Source organism: Bos grunniens, chromosome 8 (assembly GCF_055505025.1).
Source record: "Bos grunniens cultivar Pamir isolate PY7600 chromosome 8, Bosgru_T2T1.0, whole genome shotgun sequence".
Classification (NCBI taxonomy): domain Eukaryota; kingdom Metazoa; phylum Chordata; class Mammalia; order Artiodactyla; family Bovidae; genus Bos; species Bos grunniens.
The window spans coordinates 69,444,774-69,468,072 of NC_141172.1; the positions used below are offsets into that span (position 1 = coordinate 69,444,774).

General features: G+C 44.8%; 1 protein-coding gene across 11 annotated transcripts in view; it reads right to left on the reverse strand.

Annotated features, from left to right (window-relative positions):
- LOC147367356 (tumor necrosis factor receptor superfamily member 10A-like) overlaps positions 1–23,299 on the reverse strand; it is a 38,332-nt gene that overhangs the window by 9,603 nt on the left and 5,430 nt on the right. For 3 of the 11 annotated variants that reach the window (XM_086416322.1, XM_086416323.1, XM_086416318.1), the window contains exons 2-3: positions 918–1,017; positions 179–292 (exon numbers count right to left, since the gene is read on the reverse strand). In XM_086416322.1, coding sequence (XP_086272448.1) covers positions 179–292; positions 918–1,017 — 214 coding nt within the window. Of the gene's footprint in view, positions 1–178; positions 293–917; positions 1,018–5,170; positions 5,482–21,825; positions 21,962–23,299 lie in introns of those variants that run through there. The other 8 variants (XM_086416320.1, XM_086416321.1, XM_086416317.1 and 5 more) reach the window with 7 other exon arrangements.

A 23,299-nucleotide genomic window follows, 5' to 3' on the forward strand; every position in this document is an offset into this window, starting at 1 on the left:
TTCCCTACCAGTTGGCATGCGTTATGCAAATAACTTCTGTTTTCATTATTTTACTGACCTAAGACAAGATGAAAACCTAGCTGGGCTGGAAATCAGATCTCTGACTCCTCGTCCCATTTAATCCCATCTCATCACCCAGCACTCTAACTGCAGGCGTGGGGGACCACAGGTTCTGTACCTGATTTGCAAGTCGTGCAAAGTAAGCAAGAAGGGAGGGTGTTTGAATGATTGGTGTAGTCTATCCCATCGGTGCATGGGGCACAACCTCTAATGGCTTCTTCCATATAGAATCCTGGGAAGGAAGGGAAAAGCTGGTGAGTAAATCCCCGCAGGATACCCTGAGGCTGCCAGTGTGGCTGGGGAGGCCTCTTTTGGCCATCTGTGGAATCCACAAGGGGAACTCTTCTCAACCGGGCTTTCATCTTTTGATTCTTCATCTAACACATACCCTAGACCAGTACTGCCAACAGAAATATATTACAAGCCACGTATCCAAGTCACATTCATAGCTGGCACATTAAACAGTAAAAAGAAAGGTCAGGGGCTTCCCTGGTGGCTCAGTGGTAAAGAATCTGCCTGCCTATGCAGAATACATGGGTTGGATCCCTGGTCTGGGAAGATCCCACAGGCTGCAGAGCACCTAAGCCCACGTGTCACAAATACTGAGCCTGTCCTCCACAGCTCGGGAGCCACAACTACTGAGCACACAGGCTGCAACTACTGCAGCCCGTGCACCCGAGAGCCTGTGCTCTGCAACAGGAGAAGCCCCCCAGGGAGAAGCTCAAGTACCGCAACTGGAGAGCTGGCCCCCCTCTCCACAACTAGAGAGAACCCATGCAGCAACACAGCCTCAGGCACAGCCAGAAATAAACACACAGACATGAAGACAAGGGTTGGAGACCAGTCCTAGAATCTACCTGGTGGACATAACTTCTGCTGGGGGCTCCGTTCCAGTGGGGCTGATGACTGCTGGTGAATTTCATCCTTCCTTACAGACATGGCTGAAGCAGCTTTGACCTATGGGGACAAAGCAGGGACAGGCATGAGTGGCTTCCACACTCTCACCCCTTCTAGGACCCACCCCACATTTCCTTGACCACTACATGCAAAATGAAACACAACTGGGATCTTTCTTCCCAGCTCTAAACTCTCATTCATGTTTGTTCTTTGGCCTTTTGTGCCAGCAAGTAACTTACACTTAAGTTTTTCCCCCTGTATTCCTTCCTCTTAAAATATGTTTATTCCAGAAAGTATGTGCTCAGATACGTCCAACTCTTTGCAACCCCATGGACTGTAGCCCGTCAGGCTCCTCTGTCCATGGGATTCTCCCAGCAGGAATTTTGGAGTGAGCTGCCATTTCCTCCTCCAGGGGATCTTCCCGACCCAGGGATCAAACTTCAGTCTCTTGCATCTCCTGTGTTGGCAGGCTGGTTCTTTACTACTAGTACCACCTGGGAAGCCCAGAAAGTATGGGCAAGGAAAATTTTTTTTATAAGAGAATACAGAAACCATAGAGATCCCCTGGATTAGAGAAAACATCCATTATTTTGTGTCTTGACTTCTTCTATTTGACCGTATGTGTGAATACGCTCAGGTTCTCTCTTTCTTTCTCACATGTGCGTGCACACATACACATACATTTTCACAAATGAGGGTTCTGTCATGCATACAATTTTTCATAATCAGGATATAGAATCACATACTGAGTAATGGACTTGTGGCTTTAATCCAACACGCGGTCCCCAAAAGGAAGCTGTCAGTGTTCCACAAAATACCAGAATCACATGGAGAAAGAAGAAATAGCAATACAGGGTTTTTAGCCAAGTCTCTGTGCTAAAATGGAGAAGGCAATGGCACCCCACTCCAGTACTCCTGCCTGGAAAATCCCATGGATGGAGGAGCCTGGTGGGCTGCAGTCCAGGGGGTCGCTAACAGTCAGACACGACTGAGCAACTTCACTTTCACTTTTCGCTTTCATGCATTGGAGAAGGAAATGGCAACCCACTCCAGTGTTCTTGCCTGGAGAACCCTAGGTACGGGGGAGCCTGGTGGGCTGCCGTCTATGGGGTCGCACAGAGTCGGACACGACTGAATCGACTTAGCAGCAGCAGTTAGCAGCTGTGCTAAAAATGACACAATGGGGCCAGTCTGAAATCACTGGAGCCTGAGGCTTCCACCAGGATTAATGTGTTGATGATAGTGTTCTGACGTTCAGGGTTGTATTGTCATTTGGGGGGAGACTGTCCTCATTTGTGGGAAATATACATTCAAGTGTCCAGTCATGGGATCTGTCATGTCAGCAGCTATGTTTCAGATGATACAGGAAACAAAGGGTTTTGTATAGTTTTGTAACTTTTATCTGGGAGTGATTTAAAGTACAAAGTGACATGAAGAGGAAAAAAAGAAAGAAAAACAAAGTTAAAGTGGAAACAGCTTATGTTGAGCCCAGTTCAACTGCCTGGATCTAAACAAGATAAAATGCCACCTGTTAAGTATTTGGGGACAGCTAAGCTCATATGTGTCCCTAATCATCCCTTCCCCAGTCCGGGCCTCCTCCGAGTCACCCCAAATTGGTGGACTCTCCTTTCCCTGCCCTCACAATCCTATGCCTTCCTTTCTTCCCTGGTTCTCCTCTCACAGACTCTCTCCCTCAATGTTTTGCTACGAACAGTTTCAAACATCCAACAAAGTTGTAACATTCATTCACTAAACTCTTATATGCTCACCACCTAAGTTCTGTAACCTAGGTGTATCACATATTTCTTTCTCTATCCATCCCCTCTGTCCATTCTCCTAAGTGTCTCATTTTTATGATGAAATTCATATCTGCAACTCTTAATACATCGGCATTACGTCAGTAACTCAAGCTCAGTATTTCTTTACAGTTTACTTTAATGTTAAGATTTCCAAAGAAAGACGTGCACAATCTTAAGGGAAATCCAAACCCTCTATCTAGATCATGGAAATTAGCTTGCTTCAAAACATTCCCTCATGCCCCTTCCTCAGTTATCCTAATCTCTAATGTGACTCCAAGAGGGAGTGGCCTTCGTCATATGGAGGAAGGTCCCTTCTACCCTGATAAAATGAGACTTTTTTCTGACAGTAAAGACTCTGCCTGCAACGTAGGAGACCCAGGTTCAATCCCTGTGTCAGGAAGATGTCCTGGAGAAGGGAATGGCAATCCACTCCAGTATTCTTGCCTAGAGAATTCCATGGACAGAGGAGCCTGGCAGGCTACAGTCCATGGGGTTTCAGATTGTTGGGACACGATTGAGCAACTAACACTTTCCCCTTTTCATTACAGGGGGTTAAGTGTCAGTTCAAATTCTTTTTCTGCATCTGTTAAGCTGTTCATATAGCTTTTCTCCTTTACACTGGTTTGTGTGTGTGTGTGTGTGTGTGTTACATTTTTAATTAGAGGATAGTTACTTTATGTGATGGTTTCTGCCATAGTTTTTAAAGATCTAGAATTTAGTTAACTATTTGCTTTGTAAAGGAATTTTGCCTCTGCTTTTAGGAAGGGTATTTAAAAGTATTTTTTCTTCTTTTCAAATGTTTCCGTTAGGTTTAGGTATTAGGGTTATGTTGGCCTTAGAAGAACTAGTGAAGAACTCCTGTTGTCTGAAAGAATTTGTGTCAAGATTTGTGTTAGTTCTTTTCTGGTCTGAATTTTTGTGCCCTCCCCTATGTCCTAACGTGGGGGTCTCCTGGTTATCCACTCCCAGTCTCAGCAATCTCATGGATCCTTGAAACACTCTACTGGAATGGAAGAATCAAAACCATGACACTGTGGTGCCCCATCTTTACTTCTTAGACTGGGAAAGTGTTAAAGTTCAGTGTGCAAGTGCGTGCGTGCGTTAGTCGCTCAGTCGTCTCCGACTCTTTGCGATCCCATGGACTGTAGCCTGCCAGGCTTCTGTCCGTGGAATTCTCCAGGCAAGAGTACTGGAGTGGATTGCCATCCCCTTCTCCACAGGAACTTCCCAACCCAGGGATCGAACTCTGGTCTCCTGCATCACAGGCAGATCCTTTACCGTTTGAGCTCAGTGTGCAAGGGTGCAGGGAAATAGGGCACCCTTGTGGACTCCTGGTGTGAGTTAAAATGGTCCAGTCTTCTTTGGGAGAACAGTTTGTCATTATCTAGGCAAAAGCGTAAAATCATCTAACCCACTGACCCAGCAATTCCACTTCTAAGGAGTTACCCAACAGACAATGCACATGGCTACACTGGATACTTGACAGGCACCCAGACCCATTCATCACGTGTGTTCAACATGAGTCCTACCTATTACAAACCGATACTTTAAAAACGAATTCTATACTTCCTGTGAATACAAAATGCTATTTCTTTCCAGATTTTTGGTACTAATTTGGTCAATGAAAGATGTGTATTTTCACGATTCCTGTAACTTTGTTAGACCCTCAATTTTTTTTTTATTTGACCCTCTAAGCAGCTTTGAAAAGAGCCTCAAACAATGCAAGAAGGCGGTGCCAAGTGTGCACATTTTTCCCCATGGTGAGTTTCTTAAAAATGCACACTCAGGGACGGGGAAGCCTGGTGGGCTGCCCTCTATGGGGTCACACAGAGTTGGACATCAGTGAAGCGACTTAGCAGCAGCAGCAGTGCTGAAACACATCCAGAGCCTCCAACTCCCCTCTGAAAGAAAGTGGTGAGAATCTGACCCAAGCTGAGTTGATTGGTGGTTTCTATTCATAAAGCGCAAGGAGCTGGAAGCAATTTTGAAGTTGTTCTCCTTTCAGAGAAAAGGAAATGTAAGGGTGCTTAAGGCAGTGGTGGGGGAAGATGGAGCCTACACTTAGTGATTTACAAAGGACACGTTTTAGAAGATACATGCAGTGCAAAATAGCAAGAGAGAGAAAAGAGTGAGGAGGGTATGCAGAGGGAAAAGGGAAAGGAAAGGAAAGAAATGAGATCGGATGCTCCCTGGGCCTGGGGCCAATCCAGAGGTCAGGCTCTCCAAGGAGCCAGATCTTCCAGGCAGCAAGTAGACGCCAGGGATCCGCACTCCTCTCGGGCCCCCCACCAACACGCCGCGAATTGGACTTGCCCAGGCGGGTCCTGACGGGATTTGCCCAGCCAGGCGCGCCCGGGCCTTTTCCGGGCCACCAAGAGCGCCTTTTGGAGCCAGGACTCGCGGCGGGAACTCACCAACAGCAAGACACCCAAGACGGTGAAGATGAGAGCCCAGGGGCCCCGGAGTCGAGGCCTGGGGCCCTGGGTGCACCCTGCCCGGGAGCTCGAGGAGGCTGCTGCTCTCTGTCCCTGCTGCCCGGTGCGGTCGGGGAGCGTTCGCTGTCCAGGTTGCCGCGGGGTGACAGCCTCCAGAGCCATCAGAAATGAAAGTGTGTTTTGTGGGGCGCGCGATCACCCCTGCGAGGTGCGCAGAGCGGAGCTCAGCTGTTTAGCTTAGCCTACCTCTACTTGGGATTGCGCCACCCGCGGTAGCGAATGAGCCAGTGCTTGCTGATATAATCATTACCACTTCCAGCCAATCACGCGTGGCTCAGGAGAGGAGCCCGGGCTTTACCAAAAGGGGAATTTCCGCCGGCGAACCGCGTGTGACACGGTTTTTCATTCAGCGCTAGGCAGGTCTGTGCCTTCGTTCCAGGCAGGTCCTAATGCCCCACGGGTTGAGAAAATGAATGAATCACCTGTCTTCTAACTACTGCCTTCTGCCCACTCCCAGCTTCTGCTCCTCCCCGCCCCGCCCTTCATTGACCAGGGCCCCAAGGAGGCCAGAGAACATGGACAGCCAAGAAGGAGATCCAAGAGGTGCCCTGTACTGTACTGTAGGGGAGTCATGGGTCAACTAAGAAATCTTGAATTGTTAGAAAAATGAGGAGGTTGCAGGACTCATTGCACTTTCTGAGATTTAAGTACTTAGGAAATGAGACAGACCTGGTGAACCTTTTTGCCCTGGGCCTATATCATATAAATAGTGTTAATAATCACTTTACTATAGAATTACAAATAAGTATTTATTTAAAGGCAAAGAATTGTTGTTTAGTTGCTAAGTCATGGCGAACTCTTTTGCAAGCCCATGGACTGTGGCCCGCCAGGCTCCTCTGTCTATGGGATTTCCCATGTAAGAATACTGGAGTGGGTTGCCATTCCCTTCTCCAGGGGATCTTCCCGACCCAAAGATGGAACTCAAGTCTCCTGCGTTGGCAAATGGATTCTTTACCACTGAGTCACCAGGGAAGCTCCCAAAGGCAAACAATACACACCATATTTTCCTGTTGTGAACTCTACTTTTCAAAGATCTGAAGTATCATTAGCACCGGTTTCTAAGTTTACTTTTTTCACTTTTATTTTATAAACCTGAAGTTCTACCCAACAGAACATTTTGGAGTCTGGTGAATAACTCCCCGCCCCAATATAAGTGGCATCCAGGAGAAAGAAGGTGGCCTGGCTGTGACTATGTAGTTGAAACACTTTATTTGCAGATGAATACATCCACCAAGTCCTATTTTTTATGTTCACAACTCTGAATGTCTCTGATTTCACAAACTGGGGTCACCATTCACATTGAGGCAATGCAGCACTTCCTATCATCAGGCTCAGAGAAGGGTCCAAGTCACCCTGGACTGTCCCATCTCCCTAGTTTGCCAGGATCAACAAGTTACCAAATCAGGATTTCCCTGGTGCTTTAGTGGTTAATAATCTGCCTTTCAATGCAGGGATCTCAGGTTTGATCCCTGAGAGGGGGAACTAAGATCCCACATGCCTCAAGCTACTGAGCTGGCACACCCCCAGCTACTGAGTCCTGCCCTCCACAACTAGAGAGTGCATGCACTACAAGGAAAGAAACCCACAGGATGGAAGGAAGATCCCCCTGCTGAAACAAAGACCCAAGGCAGACAAATCAATAAATACTGGCTTTTAAATAAAATCTATTTTTAAAAAGGTACCATACCGCCTTTGATGGTACCTAAAAAGCTAGCATTCACTCCTCAGGGTTCCCAGTATCTTCTTCTACTCTTCCTCGCACCTCCCAGAGGGTCTCTGATATGTGTGGGCTCTCCCCACGGACTCCATACTTCTGCTGTTCCTGAGCCCAAGTCTGTCCCCCATACTTCACTGGTGCTGGGCCCTCTATCCTACGAGGGTATGAGTGCTTATGACAGCAAGGCAAGTACAAATTGTTTGGTTTTTTTTTGAAAGTTTCCATCAAAGTCTGTTACAGCACCTTTCAGATTTAGTCATGCAACATAAAAAGAGAAAGGAACCCTTATTATGAAAACCTCTTCCACTGAAAGGAATAATCTACTCTCAGATAAGCCTGGTTCCAAAAGGAGTTAAATCCCTCTCTGCCTTTGCTTTCTGGACAGGAAGCGCCACAGGCCTGCTTCCTGTCAGAATGTTGCAGACTGGAAACAAGGGTTTCTGTCTTGGGCTGCTGGGCAGCCCTGGGAGGTGTTCTCGAAGTTGTGCCCTCAGAAGCCTGGTGGGGGCCCAGGGTGGGGAAGAGCTTTCGTATGTGTTGTTTGTCACAGCAGTGCCCCGCAGCCAGACCCTGTATTGGATTCTTTTTTTCTTTTTTTAAATTGTGGACCAGAATACCAACATGTCCACTAAGAGCTCTGAATTCTGATCATCCAGAGTCAATAAATCCCTGTGTGACTTGAGGAAAGTTTGGGGTTTTGTTTGTTTGGAAAAAAATTTTTAATTAATTAATTCATTTCTGGCTGTGCCAGGTCTTCATTGCTGCGCACTGGCTGTTCTCAAGTTGCGGAGAGCAGGGGCTACTCTCTGGTCCTGGTGGGCGGGCTTCTCATTGCCCTGGCTTCTCTTGTTGTGGAGTACAGGCTCTAGAGCCCAGGCTTCAGAAGTTGTGGTGCAGGAGCTTAGTTGCCCCAAAGCATATGGAATCTTCTTGGAGCAGGGATCGAATCCCTGTCCCTGCTTTGCCAAGCAGATTCTTAACCCCTGGACCACCAGGGAAGTCGGAGAAAGGTGTTTTGTTTTGTTTTGTTTTCATTTTATTTTTGGCTGCCTTATGGCATGTGGGAACTTAGTTCCCTGACCAGGGAGCAAACTTGTGCCCCTGCAGTGGAAGCACAGAGTCCTAACCACTGGACCACCCGGGAATCCCCGTGTTTTGTTTTGTTTTTAATTTAACAATTTAAAAAAAGGTACACTTTGTCCCTTGACCCCTGAGGCCTGAGGCAGGTCTTTTGTTAACAGTCCAACTAGGGGAGCGGGGAGTCTACGCTGGTCCTGGGGAGGGGAGCTGCCAGACAGAACCCAAGGCAGATTGGATGCAACGGATGACTTGGGCTGGTGGAGGTCCTGTGTACCCCCAGCCTCATCACCTACCATGACACTGAGAACCAAGAGGAAGCAAGAGACATTTTAACCAGCCCCGCAAAACCCTCCTCAGTCCCTGTGCTAAAGCCTGCAGTCATACACTCTCTTGAGTCTGTTAACTCTCAGTTTACATCCAGTCCTTTTTTCTTTTCTTTTTGCCTTTTCATCCTCTTCACCCATTTCTCCCACCCCACCCTGCTGCCTCCTACTTCTGGCAGCTATCAGTTTGTTCCCTGTATCTCTGAGCTTGATTTTTTTTAAGATCTCACATATAATAGAGATTATATTGTAGTTGCTTTCTCTGTCCTGTTTATTTCACTTAGCATAATGCCCTCAAGGCCCATCCATGTTGTCACAGATGTGTCTTCTTCAATGTCTTCTTTTCAATATGCATATCTTTTACCTCCATGGTTAAATCTATTCCTAGAAATTTTATTCTTTTTGATGCAATTGTAAATGACATTATTTCCTTAATTTCTCTTTCTGCTGGTTTATTATTAATATAAAGAAATACAATGGTTTTTTTCATGCTGATTTTGTATCCTGTAGCTTTATTGAATTCATTTATTCTAAGAGTTTTTGATGGAGTCTTGAGGGTTTTCTATATATAAAATCATGTATCTGAGAACAGTGACAGTTTTACTTCTTGGTTTCCTATTTGGATGCCTCTTTTCCTTGCCTAATTCCTCTGGCTTGGACTTGTAGTACTCTGTGGATAAAAGTTGTGAGTGGGGCATCCTTGTCTTTTTCCTGATCTTAGGGAAAAGTTTTCAGATTTCCTGTGAATTATGCCACGCAGAGAACTTCCAGATAAGGAAGACACCTCTAGATCAGCAAAGGGTACTTCTTATTGCCCTTTAGTTACAATCAAAAAACATTAAACAAGATTCAAATACCACTAGGCTTCTCTCAGACCTCTCTTGTGAAGGAGTTATGCTTTCAAAAGCCCAGTCACATGTGGGATCCTCCCCTTTAGAGGAAGGACACAAGAAGACACCAGAATGAATCCGCTTTGGAGGGAGCAGTCACTGTAACCGCCATTACTCTTTCTCCTGGGGCAGCTGAGAATGGTATGGGTGACGTCATGTGTCACCCCATCACCTTTTGGGACATCTTTTCATGGGCAGATTTCTCCCTGTCCTTAGCTGCAGTCAAGAGCCAAACAGGACAGTGCTGGAGAGAGATTGCTTATAGGAACCTTTATGTATTATCTGATTGTTGCCATAATGGTATGTTTATTTTCTATAACAGTTAGTGTTAGTTGCAATCTTGCTAAACTCTTTGCAACCCTATGGACTATAGCCTGCCAGGCTCCTCTGTCTATGGGATTTCCCAATCAAGAATACTGGAGTGGGTTGCCTTTCCCTCCTCCAGGGGATCTTCCTGACGCAAGCATTGAACCCAGGTCTCCTGCATTGCAGGCAGATTCTTTACCATCTAAGCCACCAGGGAAGCCAGGAAATGCAGGTCCCTGCTTTCCGCTACAGACCAGGGCATACAGGATGGGGGTGAGCTTTGTTTGGACCACTTCCCTCCCACGGGGTCTTCCCTCCCTACGGTGATGACATTCCCCCTCTGAAGATCTCATGCTCCCTCTGAAGGTGTGAATACTCTGCCACGGTCTGCCCTCATTCACTTGCAGAATTCTGAAGAGCTCTGTACAGACCTGCCCCTGTCCCGGCCCCAACATAAAACCCTCTGACTTCTCAACTCCAGTCCTGGGCCTGACTTTTCTCCATCATGGGGCAGAACAAGTACATGGAATCAGTTGTGAGCAACCCTGACATCATAGCTCCCCCAATCTCCAGACCGAAATGAACAAACTGTTGGTAAGAACCGAAAGAGTGCATGGGTATTTGTGTGTGTGTGTGTGTAGGAAAAAATACCCCTCTAGGTTAACCCAGATATTCTATTTCTTCTAGGAAGCCCCATGTTCTAGTAAGAACATCATCAAGAATCTAATATAATCTATTTTCAAATATATTCACAAGTTCTTGGCTCTCAGGATGCTGGTGATTGAGGTTTTTGGGAGAAAGGATGGTTGAAGGGCTCCAACATAACAACAGATACATGCCATCTTGGGAATGCACTTATCTTCTCACGGTTATCTTCCTAACTGTTAGAGAGCCCCACAGGAGATGTAGTGTCCATGTTGGGGTGGGGAGATTGGGGAAAAAGTGAAATGTCAGGAAAAAAGGTACAGAGCTGGAAGATGGAAGTTTCCTATTGTGAGCTGTCACAGGACATCTGGTGCTGGTTTGGAGGAAAGCGGGATAACTGAACAGGAGCAGACTGTGGAGCAGAGGAGAGATGGCACTGGAGGGCTGCCATGGCTTCAGGGTGAGGCAGAGGGGCCAATGGGCAGGGGCAGAAGGGCAGCCCCTGGGAGTGGATACAGCTCTGTACTCAGCACCTTGGCTTTGGGAAGGGGACAGAAGCCTGACTGTGGAGCCTCCTAGCAACTCAAAGGGAGAAGAGCTAGGGACTAAGGTCCAGGAGAGACAAAAAAAAAAAAACGGGTCTCTGTGAGGTTGCAGGGCTGAGTCACCAGGCCTACTGAGAAGGTGACAGAAAGGCCAGTGGGGACAGAAAGAGAAGGTGTCCCCAGAGTAGCAGGAGGCTCACAAATGAGGGGCCACAGGAGGACCCCAGCAAGCAAGATACCTTCCCGACAGCTGTCACAGCCAGTCTGCACCTCCAGGAGCCTAGCAGGCCCAGGTGCAACCCGAGACACCACTGGGGCAGGCTGTGGGCAGTCAGGCCCAGCTGGGGCCCCTTTCCCAGGGGAAGGGCAGGGAGGAGATGGACGGAGGAGGGGCTGAATTCTAGTCTCCAAGAAACCTGGTGCCTGGAAATCTTGAGTCAGAGCAGGAGACACACCCATGCAGGAACAAAGAGGGGAAGGAAGGAGTGAATGACCCAGCAAGAACATACACCCCTGTCCCTGTGCCACTCACAGCTTCTCCAGAGGAGACTGCAAGGAGGGGGAGGAAAGTACACACATGCTTCTTTTTATATAAAGTTATGTATTTAGGTCATGGATTCATGAATATACGAGTCTCTTCTAGCTAGTGGATAATGTAGCTATTTCTTGTATTGTTTGATAATATCAACAAACTCTTCAAAGGGATCTCCAACTGTTTCCCTGTCTAGAAGAAGAGATAAACCAGGGACTCCGCTTTCTTTAGGAAATGCACATGCAGAGGCTATCTGTCCTGTGTTCTTTTGTCCTATCGTCAAGCTCACCGATCCTTTCTTCTACCGGTCAATTGCACAGTTAAACACGTGTAGTGTGGATTTTTCACTTCAGCTGTTTGACTTTTCAGCCCTACAATTTTGTGTTGATTCCTTTTGATAGTTTCTATTTTTACAGACCATTCCCTGCAGTAATCCTCACTTCTTAAGTATCTGCTCCAGCTTTGATAACTGTATGCAGCTGAGTAGCCATCACCCAGTCAAGACACAGAACACTCCCAGCACCCCACACAGTCTCTTCTGCCCCAGTAGTCCTTTCCCACCCACCCCATCAGGACAGGCACTCCATCCCAGGATATATGGGACTCAAATGAGGAATATATATGAGGGCACTTAGGAAAACAGAAGAATAGTTATTCCACAAGTGCGGAGACGCTTTGCACCATTATCAGTAGTCTAAATAAGGAAATGAAAGCATGCGATAGTCTCCAGGGAAGGTGAAAAGATAAAATTAAGTACCAATTTTGATTTTTTGAAACCATCTCAAAACAGGAGGCTGCATCCACAATGACAAGAATTTCTACATGAAACTAGGATGCAACCTCATTCTTTTCTTAAAACTTAATTTAGGACTTCCCTGGGAGCACAAAGGATAAGAATCTGCCTGCCAATGCAGGGGACACAGGTTCCATCTCTGGTGCAGGAAGATCTCACATGCTGTGGAACGACTAAGCCCACGCACCACAACTACTGAGCCAGAGCTCTAGAGCCCTCGAACTGCAACTAATGAGCCCAAGGGCTGGAACTACTGAGGCCGCGTGCCTGGCGCCCACGCTCCGTAACAAGAGAAGCCGCTGCATGAGAAACCTGGGCACTGCACTGAAGAGCAGCCCCTGCTCACTGCAACTAGAACAAGCCCACGTGCAGCAATGAAGACCTACCGCAGCCAAAAATATAAATAAATAAATGGATCATATGAAATTTTTTTTTCACAGTTAGGAAAAATAAAACAAAGAAAGACCCACAACCTCAGATCAAAGCTACTGAATTCCAGGAACCAAAGCTGGACGCACCTGTGCCCAAGTGTGTGTGCGAGGCTGGGTTACAGTAAAAATACACTTGTATATTTACAAGTACAAAATATGTTTGGTGGGTTGACCCAGATTCTACTCTTCTAGAAAGTCACCTACTAACGTCATCAGAAAACATATATGGTTTTATTTTCAAATATATTCAATGTAATAATTTTGAAAAAATCAGAAATTTTTAGTTTTAGGAGGCTTATTACTAAATATTATAATAACCACACAGTGGCATACATGCAGCCTTTATTCAATCATTCAACAACCATAGGAGCACCCGCTCTGTGCTGCCTGCTTTAGGTTTCAGGAATATATTGACAGCTAGTGAAAACAAGACAGGTAATAAGTAACATAACATCTCTTAGAGCAGCCAGTCTACCACAGCTGGCTCCCTTCCCCTCCATGAACCTGATCTCCCTCCTTCACCACTTCCTCTTGGGGCAGAAGGTGGGACCAGAACGGCCTTTTCCTGTTTCTACTGCAGTCCTGGGCAAGCAGAAGGGCCAGGGCCCCACAAGATCCATCACACGTTCATCAGCACGGACTCTGTTGTTTTTCTAGCTTTAGTTTCATTACTTTCTGTTCTAATCTGTACTATTTCCTTCCTCTCTTTGCTTTACCTTTAGTATGTTCTTCATTTTCTAGTGTGTCACTGAATAGTATTAGGTTATTGATTTGAGATTTTTCTTCTTCCTTAATGCAGTCATTTATAGGCATAAATTTCTTTCTAAGTTTTCAGCTGCTTTAGCTATATCCCATAAGTTTTGGTATACGGTATCTTCAGTTTCATTTATCTCAAAATATTTAACAATTTCTTTTTTGATATCTTCTTTGACTAACTGGTTATTTGAAAGTGTCTTGTTTAAATTTTATCATAGCTGTGAAGTTCCCCAATCCCTTCCTGTTTGTGATTTCTAATTTCATTCCATTGTGGTGGGAGGGTATGTGTTCTATTATGGCTCTCCTTTTAAATATATTGATATTTGTTTTATGAGCTAGTATATGGTTTATTTGGAGAAGGCAATGGCACCCCACTCCAGTACTCTTGCCTGGAAAATCCCATGGATGGAGGAGCCTGGTAGGCTGCAGTCCATGGGGTCGCTAAGAGTCGGACAGGACTGAGCAACTTCACTTTCACTTTTCACTTTCATACATTGGAGAAGGAAATGGCAACCCACTCCAGTGTTCTTGCCTGGAGAATCCAGGGACAGGGGAGCCTGGTGGGCTGCCGTCTATGGGGTCGCACAGAGTCGGACATAACTGAAGTGACTTAGCAGCAGCATAAGGTTTATTCTGGAGAATGTTCCATGCACACTTGAGAAGAATGTATTTTGTTCTTGACTGGAGTATTCAATAGATGTCTGTTGATCTAATTGTTTTATAATGTTCATGTCTACCATTTTCGTGTTGATCTTCTTTCGGTTCATTATGAATCCTTACAGATTAAGGAAGTTACATTTCTAAGTGTGATTTGTGTTCTGAGTACTTTTTTTCTAGTTTGTTTTTATCTTTGTTATGATTCCTTCCCTTTGGCTTTCTTAATTTTTATATATCCTTTAGGCAAGTTTTATAATTTGTTGTCATACTGAAGAAGTTCTTCCCCTCTCCAAAGTGGTAAGAAATTTTTTCTCATATTTTTGCAGTACTCTTCTGGTTTCATATATTACAATTAATTGATTGATCCACCTATTGTTAATTATCCAATAAGAAGAGCATAAGGAAGAAACATCATTCTTTTTCAGAAGTCATCCTAGTTGCTGTATCATCATCATTGAAGAGTTAGTTTTTTATCATTAATAGGAAGTGTCATCATCATAACACATTATTAAGGAAAGGTTTTAAAGGTTGGGTTTTTTTAAGAGCATCTTTCACTATTAATAAATATGAATTAGATGAGAGAGACAGATCCTGCAAGGAAGACTGAGGTCACTGAAGGAGGAAAGCCCAGGAGGTGAAGGTCAAGCCTAGGGACATGGGGTCCCGGGTTGTGACAGCTCTTCCAAGTCTTCAGCTCAGTTCCAGATCACAGAACCCCCTTCCTTTGGGTCACTGTGACTCTCTACAGGTCGGACCATTTTTCCTCTTGTTTTCCCGCCAGGGCCCAATGGCATGGGCTTTGTTTGAAGGCTCTTCCCTCATCACTGTATTTGTTCTGTGCCTCTTTGTGTCTCTTAAGGACTACGAGCTCGTTGAGAACAGGAATTAGGACTTCCTTCTCTAAGTTCTAGAGGCCCAGGTGGTGCTGTTCAATAGAGTAATCACCAGGTCCTTATGGGAATGGAGCACTTCAAACAGCTTCTCTGAATCAAGATGTGTTGCAAGTGAAAAATACGTTCTGAATTTCAAAGACAATATTTAAGAAAAAAAAGTCCAGCAGTATTTTATATTGATTGTTGTTGTTTAGTCACTAAGTCATGTCCAACTGTTTGCGACCCCATGGACTGTAGCCTGCCAGGATCCTCTATCCATGGGATTCTCCAGGCAAGAATACTGGAGTGGGTAGCCACTGCCTTCTCCAGGGGATCAGGGGATCATTCCCTTCTCAGGGGATTTTCCCCACCCAGGGGTGAAACCTGGGTCTCCCATGTGGCAGACAGACTCTTTACCATCTGAGCCACCAGGGAAACTCCTGAGCTTCCCTGTACCCCATTTTCTCCCCTCTTCCTATAGAGCCCCAACCGCCCCCAGGCTTTCCCATGCTGGTAGGGTCTTCTGAGGCTGCAGAGCCCCTCCTCATCTGATTGTGTGGCCCCACACTGCCCCTTGCCCTGTCCATCCCCACACCTCTTCAACACATTTCCCCTTAGGCCAAGCTAGCTTCTCCACTGGGCACAGCAGGCTGCAGGTTAGGGTCCATGATCCCATCAGTGGCCCATGAAAAATTTTTCAGTATATATGTAGAATCTAGAGAAATGGTACCGATGAACCTATTGCAGGGCAGGAGGAGAGACACAGATGTAGAGGACACACATCTGGACATGGGACGGGGGCGGAGGTGGGGGAGGGAGGGATGGGATGAACTGAGAGATTGGGATTGACATATACACACCGCCACGTGTAAAATAAATAACTAGTGCGAACCTGCTGTATAGCACAGGGAATTCAGCTTCATTCTCTGTGATGACCTGGAGGATTGAGGATGTCTAAGAGGGAGGGCTATGTGTATACATATAGCTGATTCATTTCATTGTACAGCAGAAAATAATACAATATTGTAAAGCAATTACACTCCAATTTTTTAAAAAATCTTGAAATCATACAAAACTATTTGCATAGAGTTCAATCTCAGTTATATTCATCTTTATACCTATTGAGTCCGAAATGTAATCTTTAATTATTTTTGTAAGCAAGAAGGGGCCTAGAAAGCCCAAAGGTGCTGACAGCAGACAGAGTCATAATGAGGCCATGAGTGTGCTCCTTCAAGGTTCCCATAAAACCCTGAGCCAACTTGACTGGCCTCACACCCAGCCCTGTTCCCCAGTAGCACCTGAATCTTTCCTATTTGGGGACTTGAAGGTCAATAGTAATTCGCTGTCCTCTGACACTCCAGTGTTGGCTGAGGTTGGTAGGAAGAGTCAACAGGTGGAGGACGAGAGGGCCTCGTATTTAAAGCTTGACTAAAGGATGAAGCTCAGCTTGTGCCCACACCCTTGTGACCCTTGACCTAGATGAGGCCTCCCCTCACAGGACTCCCCCTGCAGCCCATGGAGGCCAGGGTGGGCCTTGCAGAGGCCCTGCAAGGACAGCTCTGAACACTCAGCAGGAGCCCGGGGGCTGCAGGGCACAAGCCTGGAGCCTTTTCCCACCCAATGAGGGGGACTGAGGGGATCCTGACCTGCAGACAGCAGAAGCCTGTCCCCTCTCCACTGTCTTGTCAGGAGACCTGGGACAGGAGCTTGCCCCTTCCTCCTCCTCATCCAGCCAGCTGGCCCTGTTGGGTCCCCTACATCATCCCTGTGTCTGTACCCAGGTGCCCTGAGAGGAAGCTCGTGGCCATGGCTTGTACCCCCTGGAGCAAAGTCAAGTGTGTGGACCAAGAATCAGGTACCCTGGCCCATGAGGAGACTCCCTCTCCCTCCTCAAGCAGTTCACACACACATACACACACTCACACACACTTTTACAAATAAGCATTATACTTAGTGCAAACAAACAAAAAATCAGATCACAGGATCAAACGTTAAGGAACTATCCTCAGGTTTTAAAAGACATTGATCTTTTGTGTATTAACTATAGGTTTTGTTTTGTGAAGCCCAAGAATACTGAACTCTTGCCTGGAAAATCCCATGGACGGAGGAGCCTGGTGGGCTGCAGTCCAGGGGGTCGCTAAGAGTCGGACACAACTGAGAGACTTCACTTTCACTTTTCATTTTCATGCACTGGAGAAGGAAATGGCAACCCACTCCAGTGTTCTTGCCTGGAGAATCCCAGGGACGGGGGAGCCTGGTGGGCTGCCGTCTCTGGGGTCGCAGAGAGTCGGACACGACTGAAGTGACTTAGCAGCAGCAGCAGCAACAGCAGCCAGAATACTGAAGTAGGTAGCCTATCCCTTCTCCAGGGGAACCTCCCAACCCAGGAATTGAATCAGACTCTCCTGCACTGTAGGGGAGTCTTTACCAGCTGAGCTACCCAGGAAGCCCTACATATGGCAACTTATATCTATAACAGTCTATTTTAAGTTGATAACAAGTGTGATCCCATTCTAAAGCTCATCATTTTTAGTCTCCTACCCCCAACATTGTACATTTTTGATGTCACTTTTCACATCTTTTCATCTTGAATATCCCTTTGTTAATTATTGTAATCATAGTTATTTTTACTGCTTTTGTCTTTAAGCTTCATATTAGCTTTATAGGTAATCAAACCAGTACTGTTACTAAATATTTACCTTCCAGTGAGATTTATTCTTTCATATCTGTTCTTGTTATTATTTGATGGCTTTTATTTTCAGCTTAAAAAAATTTTTTTAACATCTGTTTTAAGGCCAGTTTAGTGATTAACTCCTTTAGCTTTTGTTTGTCTCACCATAACCATAATGTGCTCAGTCATGTCTGACTTTTTGGAGCCCACCAGGCTCCTCTGCCCATGGAATTTTCCAGGCAAGAATACTGGAGTGAGTTGCCATGTCCTCCTCCAGAGGATCTTCCCCACCCAGGGCTGGAACCTGCATCTCCTGAGTCTCCTGAATTGGCAGGTGAGTTCTTTAGCACTAGCGCCACCTGTCTGGAAACTGTTTTGTTTATGAATAATCACTTTGCTATGAAGAGTATTACTAGTTAGACGTTTTTTTCCTTTTAGCATTTTGAATATATTGTGCCACTCCCTTCTGACTTGCAATTTTTGTGCTGAAAAGTCTGTTGATAGCCTTATGGGGGTTCCCTTGTAGGTAACAAGTTGTTTTTCTCTTGCTGTTTTTAATATTCTCTCCATTATCTTTAACTTTTGACATTTTAATTATAATGTGTCTTAGTAAGGATCTCTTTAAGGCAGCAGCAGCAGCAGCAGCAGCAGCAGCAGCAGTAAGGATCTCTTTAAGGTCCTTATTTGGAACTTTCTGAGCTTCCTATATCTAGGTGTCTGATTCCTTCCCCACATTAGGTAAGTTTTCAGCCATTATTTAATCACATAAGTTTTCTGCCCCTTTCTAGTTCTCTTTTGGAGCCCTATAATGCAGTATTGCCCTATAATATCCTTTAATGTTGTCCCATAAGGTCCTGAAGCTATCTTCACTGTATTTCATTCTTTTTCCTCTCTGATGTTCTGATTGGGTGAGTTCCACTGCCTTGTCTTTTTTAAAACATTTTTTAAAATATATATTTGCCTATTTATTTGGTTGCATCAGGTCTTAGTTTTGTCACATGGGATCTTTTGTTGCAGTGCATGGACTCTCAAGTTGTGGTGTGTGAGGTCAGCAGTTGCAGCATGGGCTTAGTTGCACCGTGGCATATGGGATCTTAGTTCCCTGACTGGGGATTGAACCTACATCCTCTGCATTGCTTTCTGGTAGCTCAGCTGGTAAAGAATCCACTTGCAGTGCAGGGGACCACAGTTCAATTCCTGGGTCGGGAAGATCTGCTAGAGAAGGGATAGGCTACCCACTCCAGTAATCTTGGGCTTTTCTGATGGCTCAGCTGGTAAAGGATCCACCTGCAATGTGGGAGACCTGGGTTTGATCCTTGGGTTAAGAGGATCCCCTGGAGAAGGGAACGGCTACCCATTCCAGCATTCTGGCCTGGAGAATTTCATGGACTGTATAGTCCAGTTCAGTTCAGTCGCTCAGTCCTGTCCAACTCTTTGCGAACCCATGAATTGCAGCATGCCAGGCCTCCCTATCCATCACCAACTCCCGGAGTTCACTCAAACTCACGTCCATCCTGTCAGTGATGCCATTCAGACATCTCATCCTCTGTCGTCCCCTTCTCCTCCTGCCCCCCATCCCTCCCAGCATCAGAGTCTTTTCCATTGAGTCAACTCTTCACATGAGGTGGCCAAAGTATTGGAGATTCAGCTTTAGCATCAGTCCTTCCAAAGAACACCCAGGACTGATCTCCTTTAGAATGGACTGGTTGGATCTCCTTGCAGCCCAAGGGACTTTCAAGAGTCTTCTCCAACACCACAGTTCAAAAGCATCAATTCTTCGGTGCTCAGCTTTCTTCACAGTCCAACTCTCACATCCATACATGACCACTGGAAAAACCATAGCCTTGACTAGACGGACCTTTGTTGGCAAAGTAATGTCTCTGCTTTTGAATATGCTATCTAGATTGGTCATAACTTTCCTTCCAAGGAGTAAGCATCTTTTAATTTCACGGCTGCAATCACCATCTGCAGTGATTTTGGAGCCCCCAAAATAAAGTCTGACACTGCTTCCCCATCTATTTCCCATGAAGTGATGGGACCAGATGCCATGATCTTATTTTTCTGAATGTTGAGCTTTAAGCCAACTTTTTCACTCTCCTCTTTCACTTTCATCAAGAGGCTTCTTAGCTCGTCTTCACTTTCTGCCATAAGGGTGGTGTCATCTGCATATCTGAGGTTATTGATATTTCTCCCGGCAATCTTGATTCCAGCTTGCGCTTCTTCCAGTCCAACGTTTCTCATGATGTACTCTGCATAGAAGTTAAATAAGCAGGGTGACAATACACAGCCTTGACATAGTCCTTTTCCTGTTTGGAACCAGTCTGTTGTTCCATGTCCAGTTCTAACTGTTGCTTCCTGACCTGCATACAGGTTTCTCAAGAGGCAGGTCAGGTGGTCTGGTATTCCCATCTCTTTCAGAGTTTTCCACAGTTTATTGTGATCCACACAGTCCATGGGGTCGAAAATAGTCCGACACGACTGAGCGACTTTCACTTTCACTTTCCCCTGCATTGTAAGCTGGAGTCTTAACCACGGACCACCAGGGAAGTTTCCACTGCTTTGTCTTTGAGATGACTGATCCTTTCTTTACTTTACCTAGTCTGCTGCTGAACCCTTCTATTGTTTGTCAGTTCAGTTATTGTATGTTTCAGCTCTGTGGCTTCTATTTGACAGTTTCTTATATTTTCCATCTCTTTGTTGAAGTTCTCACTGTATTCATCCATTCTTCTCCCCAGTTCAGCAAGCTTCTTTATGACCATTACTTTGAACCCTTTATCAACTAAATTATTTATCTCCATTTCATTAAGGCTTCTTTCTAAGGCTTTATCTATTTAGTCACTTGGAACAGGTTTCTCTGTTTCTTCATTTTGCTTGATTCTCTGTGTTTGTTTCTAGACAGTAGATGAAACAACCACCTCTCTCCCAGTCTTGAAGGAGTGGCCTTGTGTAGGAAATGAATTTTTCATTCAGCCCTACCCCTGCTCTTAGTCATCTCTCAAACTCTTGGGATTGTTGAAGCAGCCTACTATATTTTTTAAGAGTTCCCAGTAGTTGAGCATGTGCCAAGACCTGTCCTATTGCAACGGAGCAGGACACTATGGTCCTTGCCCCTCCCCCCACTACGTCCTCTGCCTGCCTCTTGTCTATGGAAAACTTCAGTCCAAGAATAAGTTTCATCAAAGTGAGAAATGCAGAAACAAAGGAAAATAGTCAAAGGAGACCAAATTATAATAATGTAGTCATTAACTTAGTCAAGGATCTTTAGTTCTTTCTCAAGGGCTATAGATAATATTCTGAGCCATATCCTGTGAGCTGTCTTTTTTTTTTTTAATTAATTTAATTGGAGGCTAATTACAATATTGTAGTGGTTTTTGCCATACATTGACATGAATCAGCCATGGGTGTACATGTGTTCCTCATCCTGAACCCCCTCCCACCTCCTTACCCATCCCATCTCTCAGGGTCATCACCGTGCACCAGCCCTGAGCACCCTGTCTCATGCATCAAACCTAGACTGGCGATCTAGTTAACTATGATAATATACATATTTCAATGCTATTGTCTCAAATCATCCCACCCTCATCTTCTCCCACAGAGTCCAAAAGTCTGTTCTTTATATCTGTATCTCTTTTGCTGTCTCACATACAGGGTTATCATTACCATCTTTCTAAATTCCATATATATTTGTCTTAGTATACTGTATTGGTGTTTTTCTTTCTGACTTACTTCACTCTGTATAATAGGCTCCAGTTTCATCCACCTCATTAGAACTGATTCAAATGCACTCTTTTTAATAGCTGAGTAATATTCCATTGTGTATATGTACCACAGCTTTCTTATCCATTCATCTGCTGATGGACATCTAGGTTGCTTCCGTGACCTAGCTATTGTAAACAGTGCTGCGATGAACATTCGAGTACACATGTCTCTTTCAATTCTGGTTTCCTTGGTGTGTATGCCCAGCGGTGGGATTGCTGGGTCGTATGGCAGTTCGACTTCCAGTTTTTAAAGGAATCTCCACCCTGTTCTCCATAGTGGCTGTACTACTTTGCATTCCCACCAACAGTGTAAGAGGGTTCCCTTTTCTCCACACCCTCTCCAGCATTTATTGTTTGTGGACTTTTTGATAGCAGCCATTCTGACCGGTGTGAGATGGTACCTCATTGTGGTTTTGATTTGCATTTCTCTGATAATGAGTGATGTTGAGCATCTTCATGCTGAGCTGTCTTATAGATACTGAAACCCCAAGTGGAGAAGTTAACTACATGATGACCAGACTGTACCCAGGATATGAGGTGCCACAATTCCAAGAACTGGCCTCAGAGAAATGGAAACAAATGGACCCTGGAACTGTACCTAAAACAATCAAGATGATGCTGGTCAGACCACCGATGACCAATTTGAAGATGACTATCAGAGCTGACTCTGCTGTTTCTATATGTGGTTCCCTCCTCACTTCTGTCTATAAAAGCTCTTGCCCACAGGTTGCCGGTGGGGGCGGGGAGTCAGCCTTCGGATAGATGTTCACCACTCTCGACCCACAGTTGTCAGCATCTGAAATAAAGCAAACTTTCCTTACCACCAACCTGGCCTACTTATTGGCTTTTGGGCAGAGAGCAGCCAGACCCACACACACACTTTCAGTAACACTATCCCAAAGGGGAAGATTTCAGTGCCTAGATTCAGGTTGACTGGAAGTCAGCCACATACACACACAAAGAAATTTACAGGCCAATATTCTTGATGAACACAGATGCAAAAGTCATCAACAAAATTTTAGAAAGCTGAATTCAACACTACATTAAAAGGACCATACAACATAATCAGTGGGATCTATTCTAAGGATGCAAACTGTGATTCGAAATTTACAAATTAAAAAAAAACAACACAAATTAGTCAATGTGATATACCACATTAATAAAATGAGGAACAAAAGTCATATGATCATCTCAATGGGTACAAAAAAAGCATTTGACAAATTCAATATTGATTTATGATAAAACTCTCAACATAGCAGACATAGAGGAAATACACCTCAACATATAAAACCCTGTGTGACAAGGCCACAGCAAACACCACATTCCATAGTGAAAAGCTGAAATTATCTCCTCTAAGATCAGGAACAAGATACAGACACTCACTTTTGTCATCTTTATTTAACATAGTATTGGAAGTCCCAGCCAGAGCGATTAGGTAAGAAAAAGAAATAAAAAGCATCCAACTTGGAAAGGAGGAAGTAAAAGTGTCCCATTTTGCAGGCAACATGATATTATGTATAGAAAATGCTAAACACTCCATTTAAAAAAACCTCTTAAGACTAATAAATGAAGCCAGTATAGTTACAGGATATAAAAATCAATATGAAAACATATGGTGCATTTCTTTACATGAATAATAAACCAGCAGAACGAGAAATAAGGAAACAATCTAATTTACAATGGCATCAAAAGAATAAAATTCCTATGAATAAGTTGAATAAATTTAGCCAAGGAGGTCAAAGACTTGTACATTGAAAACTGCACAAATAAATGGAAAAACAGTCCATGCTTATGGATTTGAATAATCAATATTTTTGAATGTCCATATACCCATAGAAATCTATAGATTCGATGCAATTTTTATCAAAATTTCAATGGCACTTTTCACAGAAATAGGACAAATAATTAAAATTTTTACAGAACCACAAAAGACTCCAAAGAGCCAAAGTAATTTTTTAAAAAAGATAAGGAAGGCTGGTGGCATCTTGCTTCCTGATTTCAAGCTATGCAAGTGAAAGTGTTAGTCGCTCAGTTGTGTCCGGCTTTGTGACCCCATGGACTGTAGCCAGCCA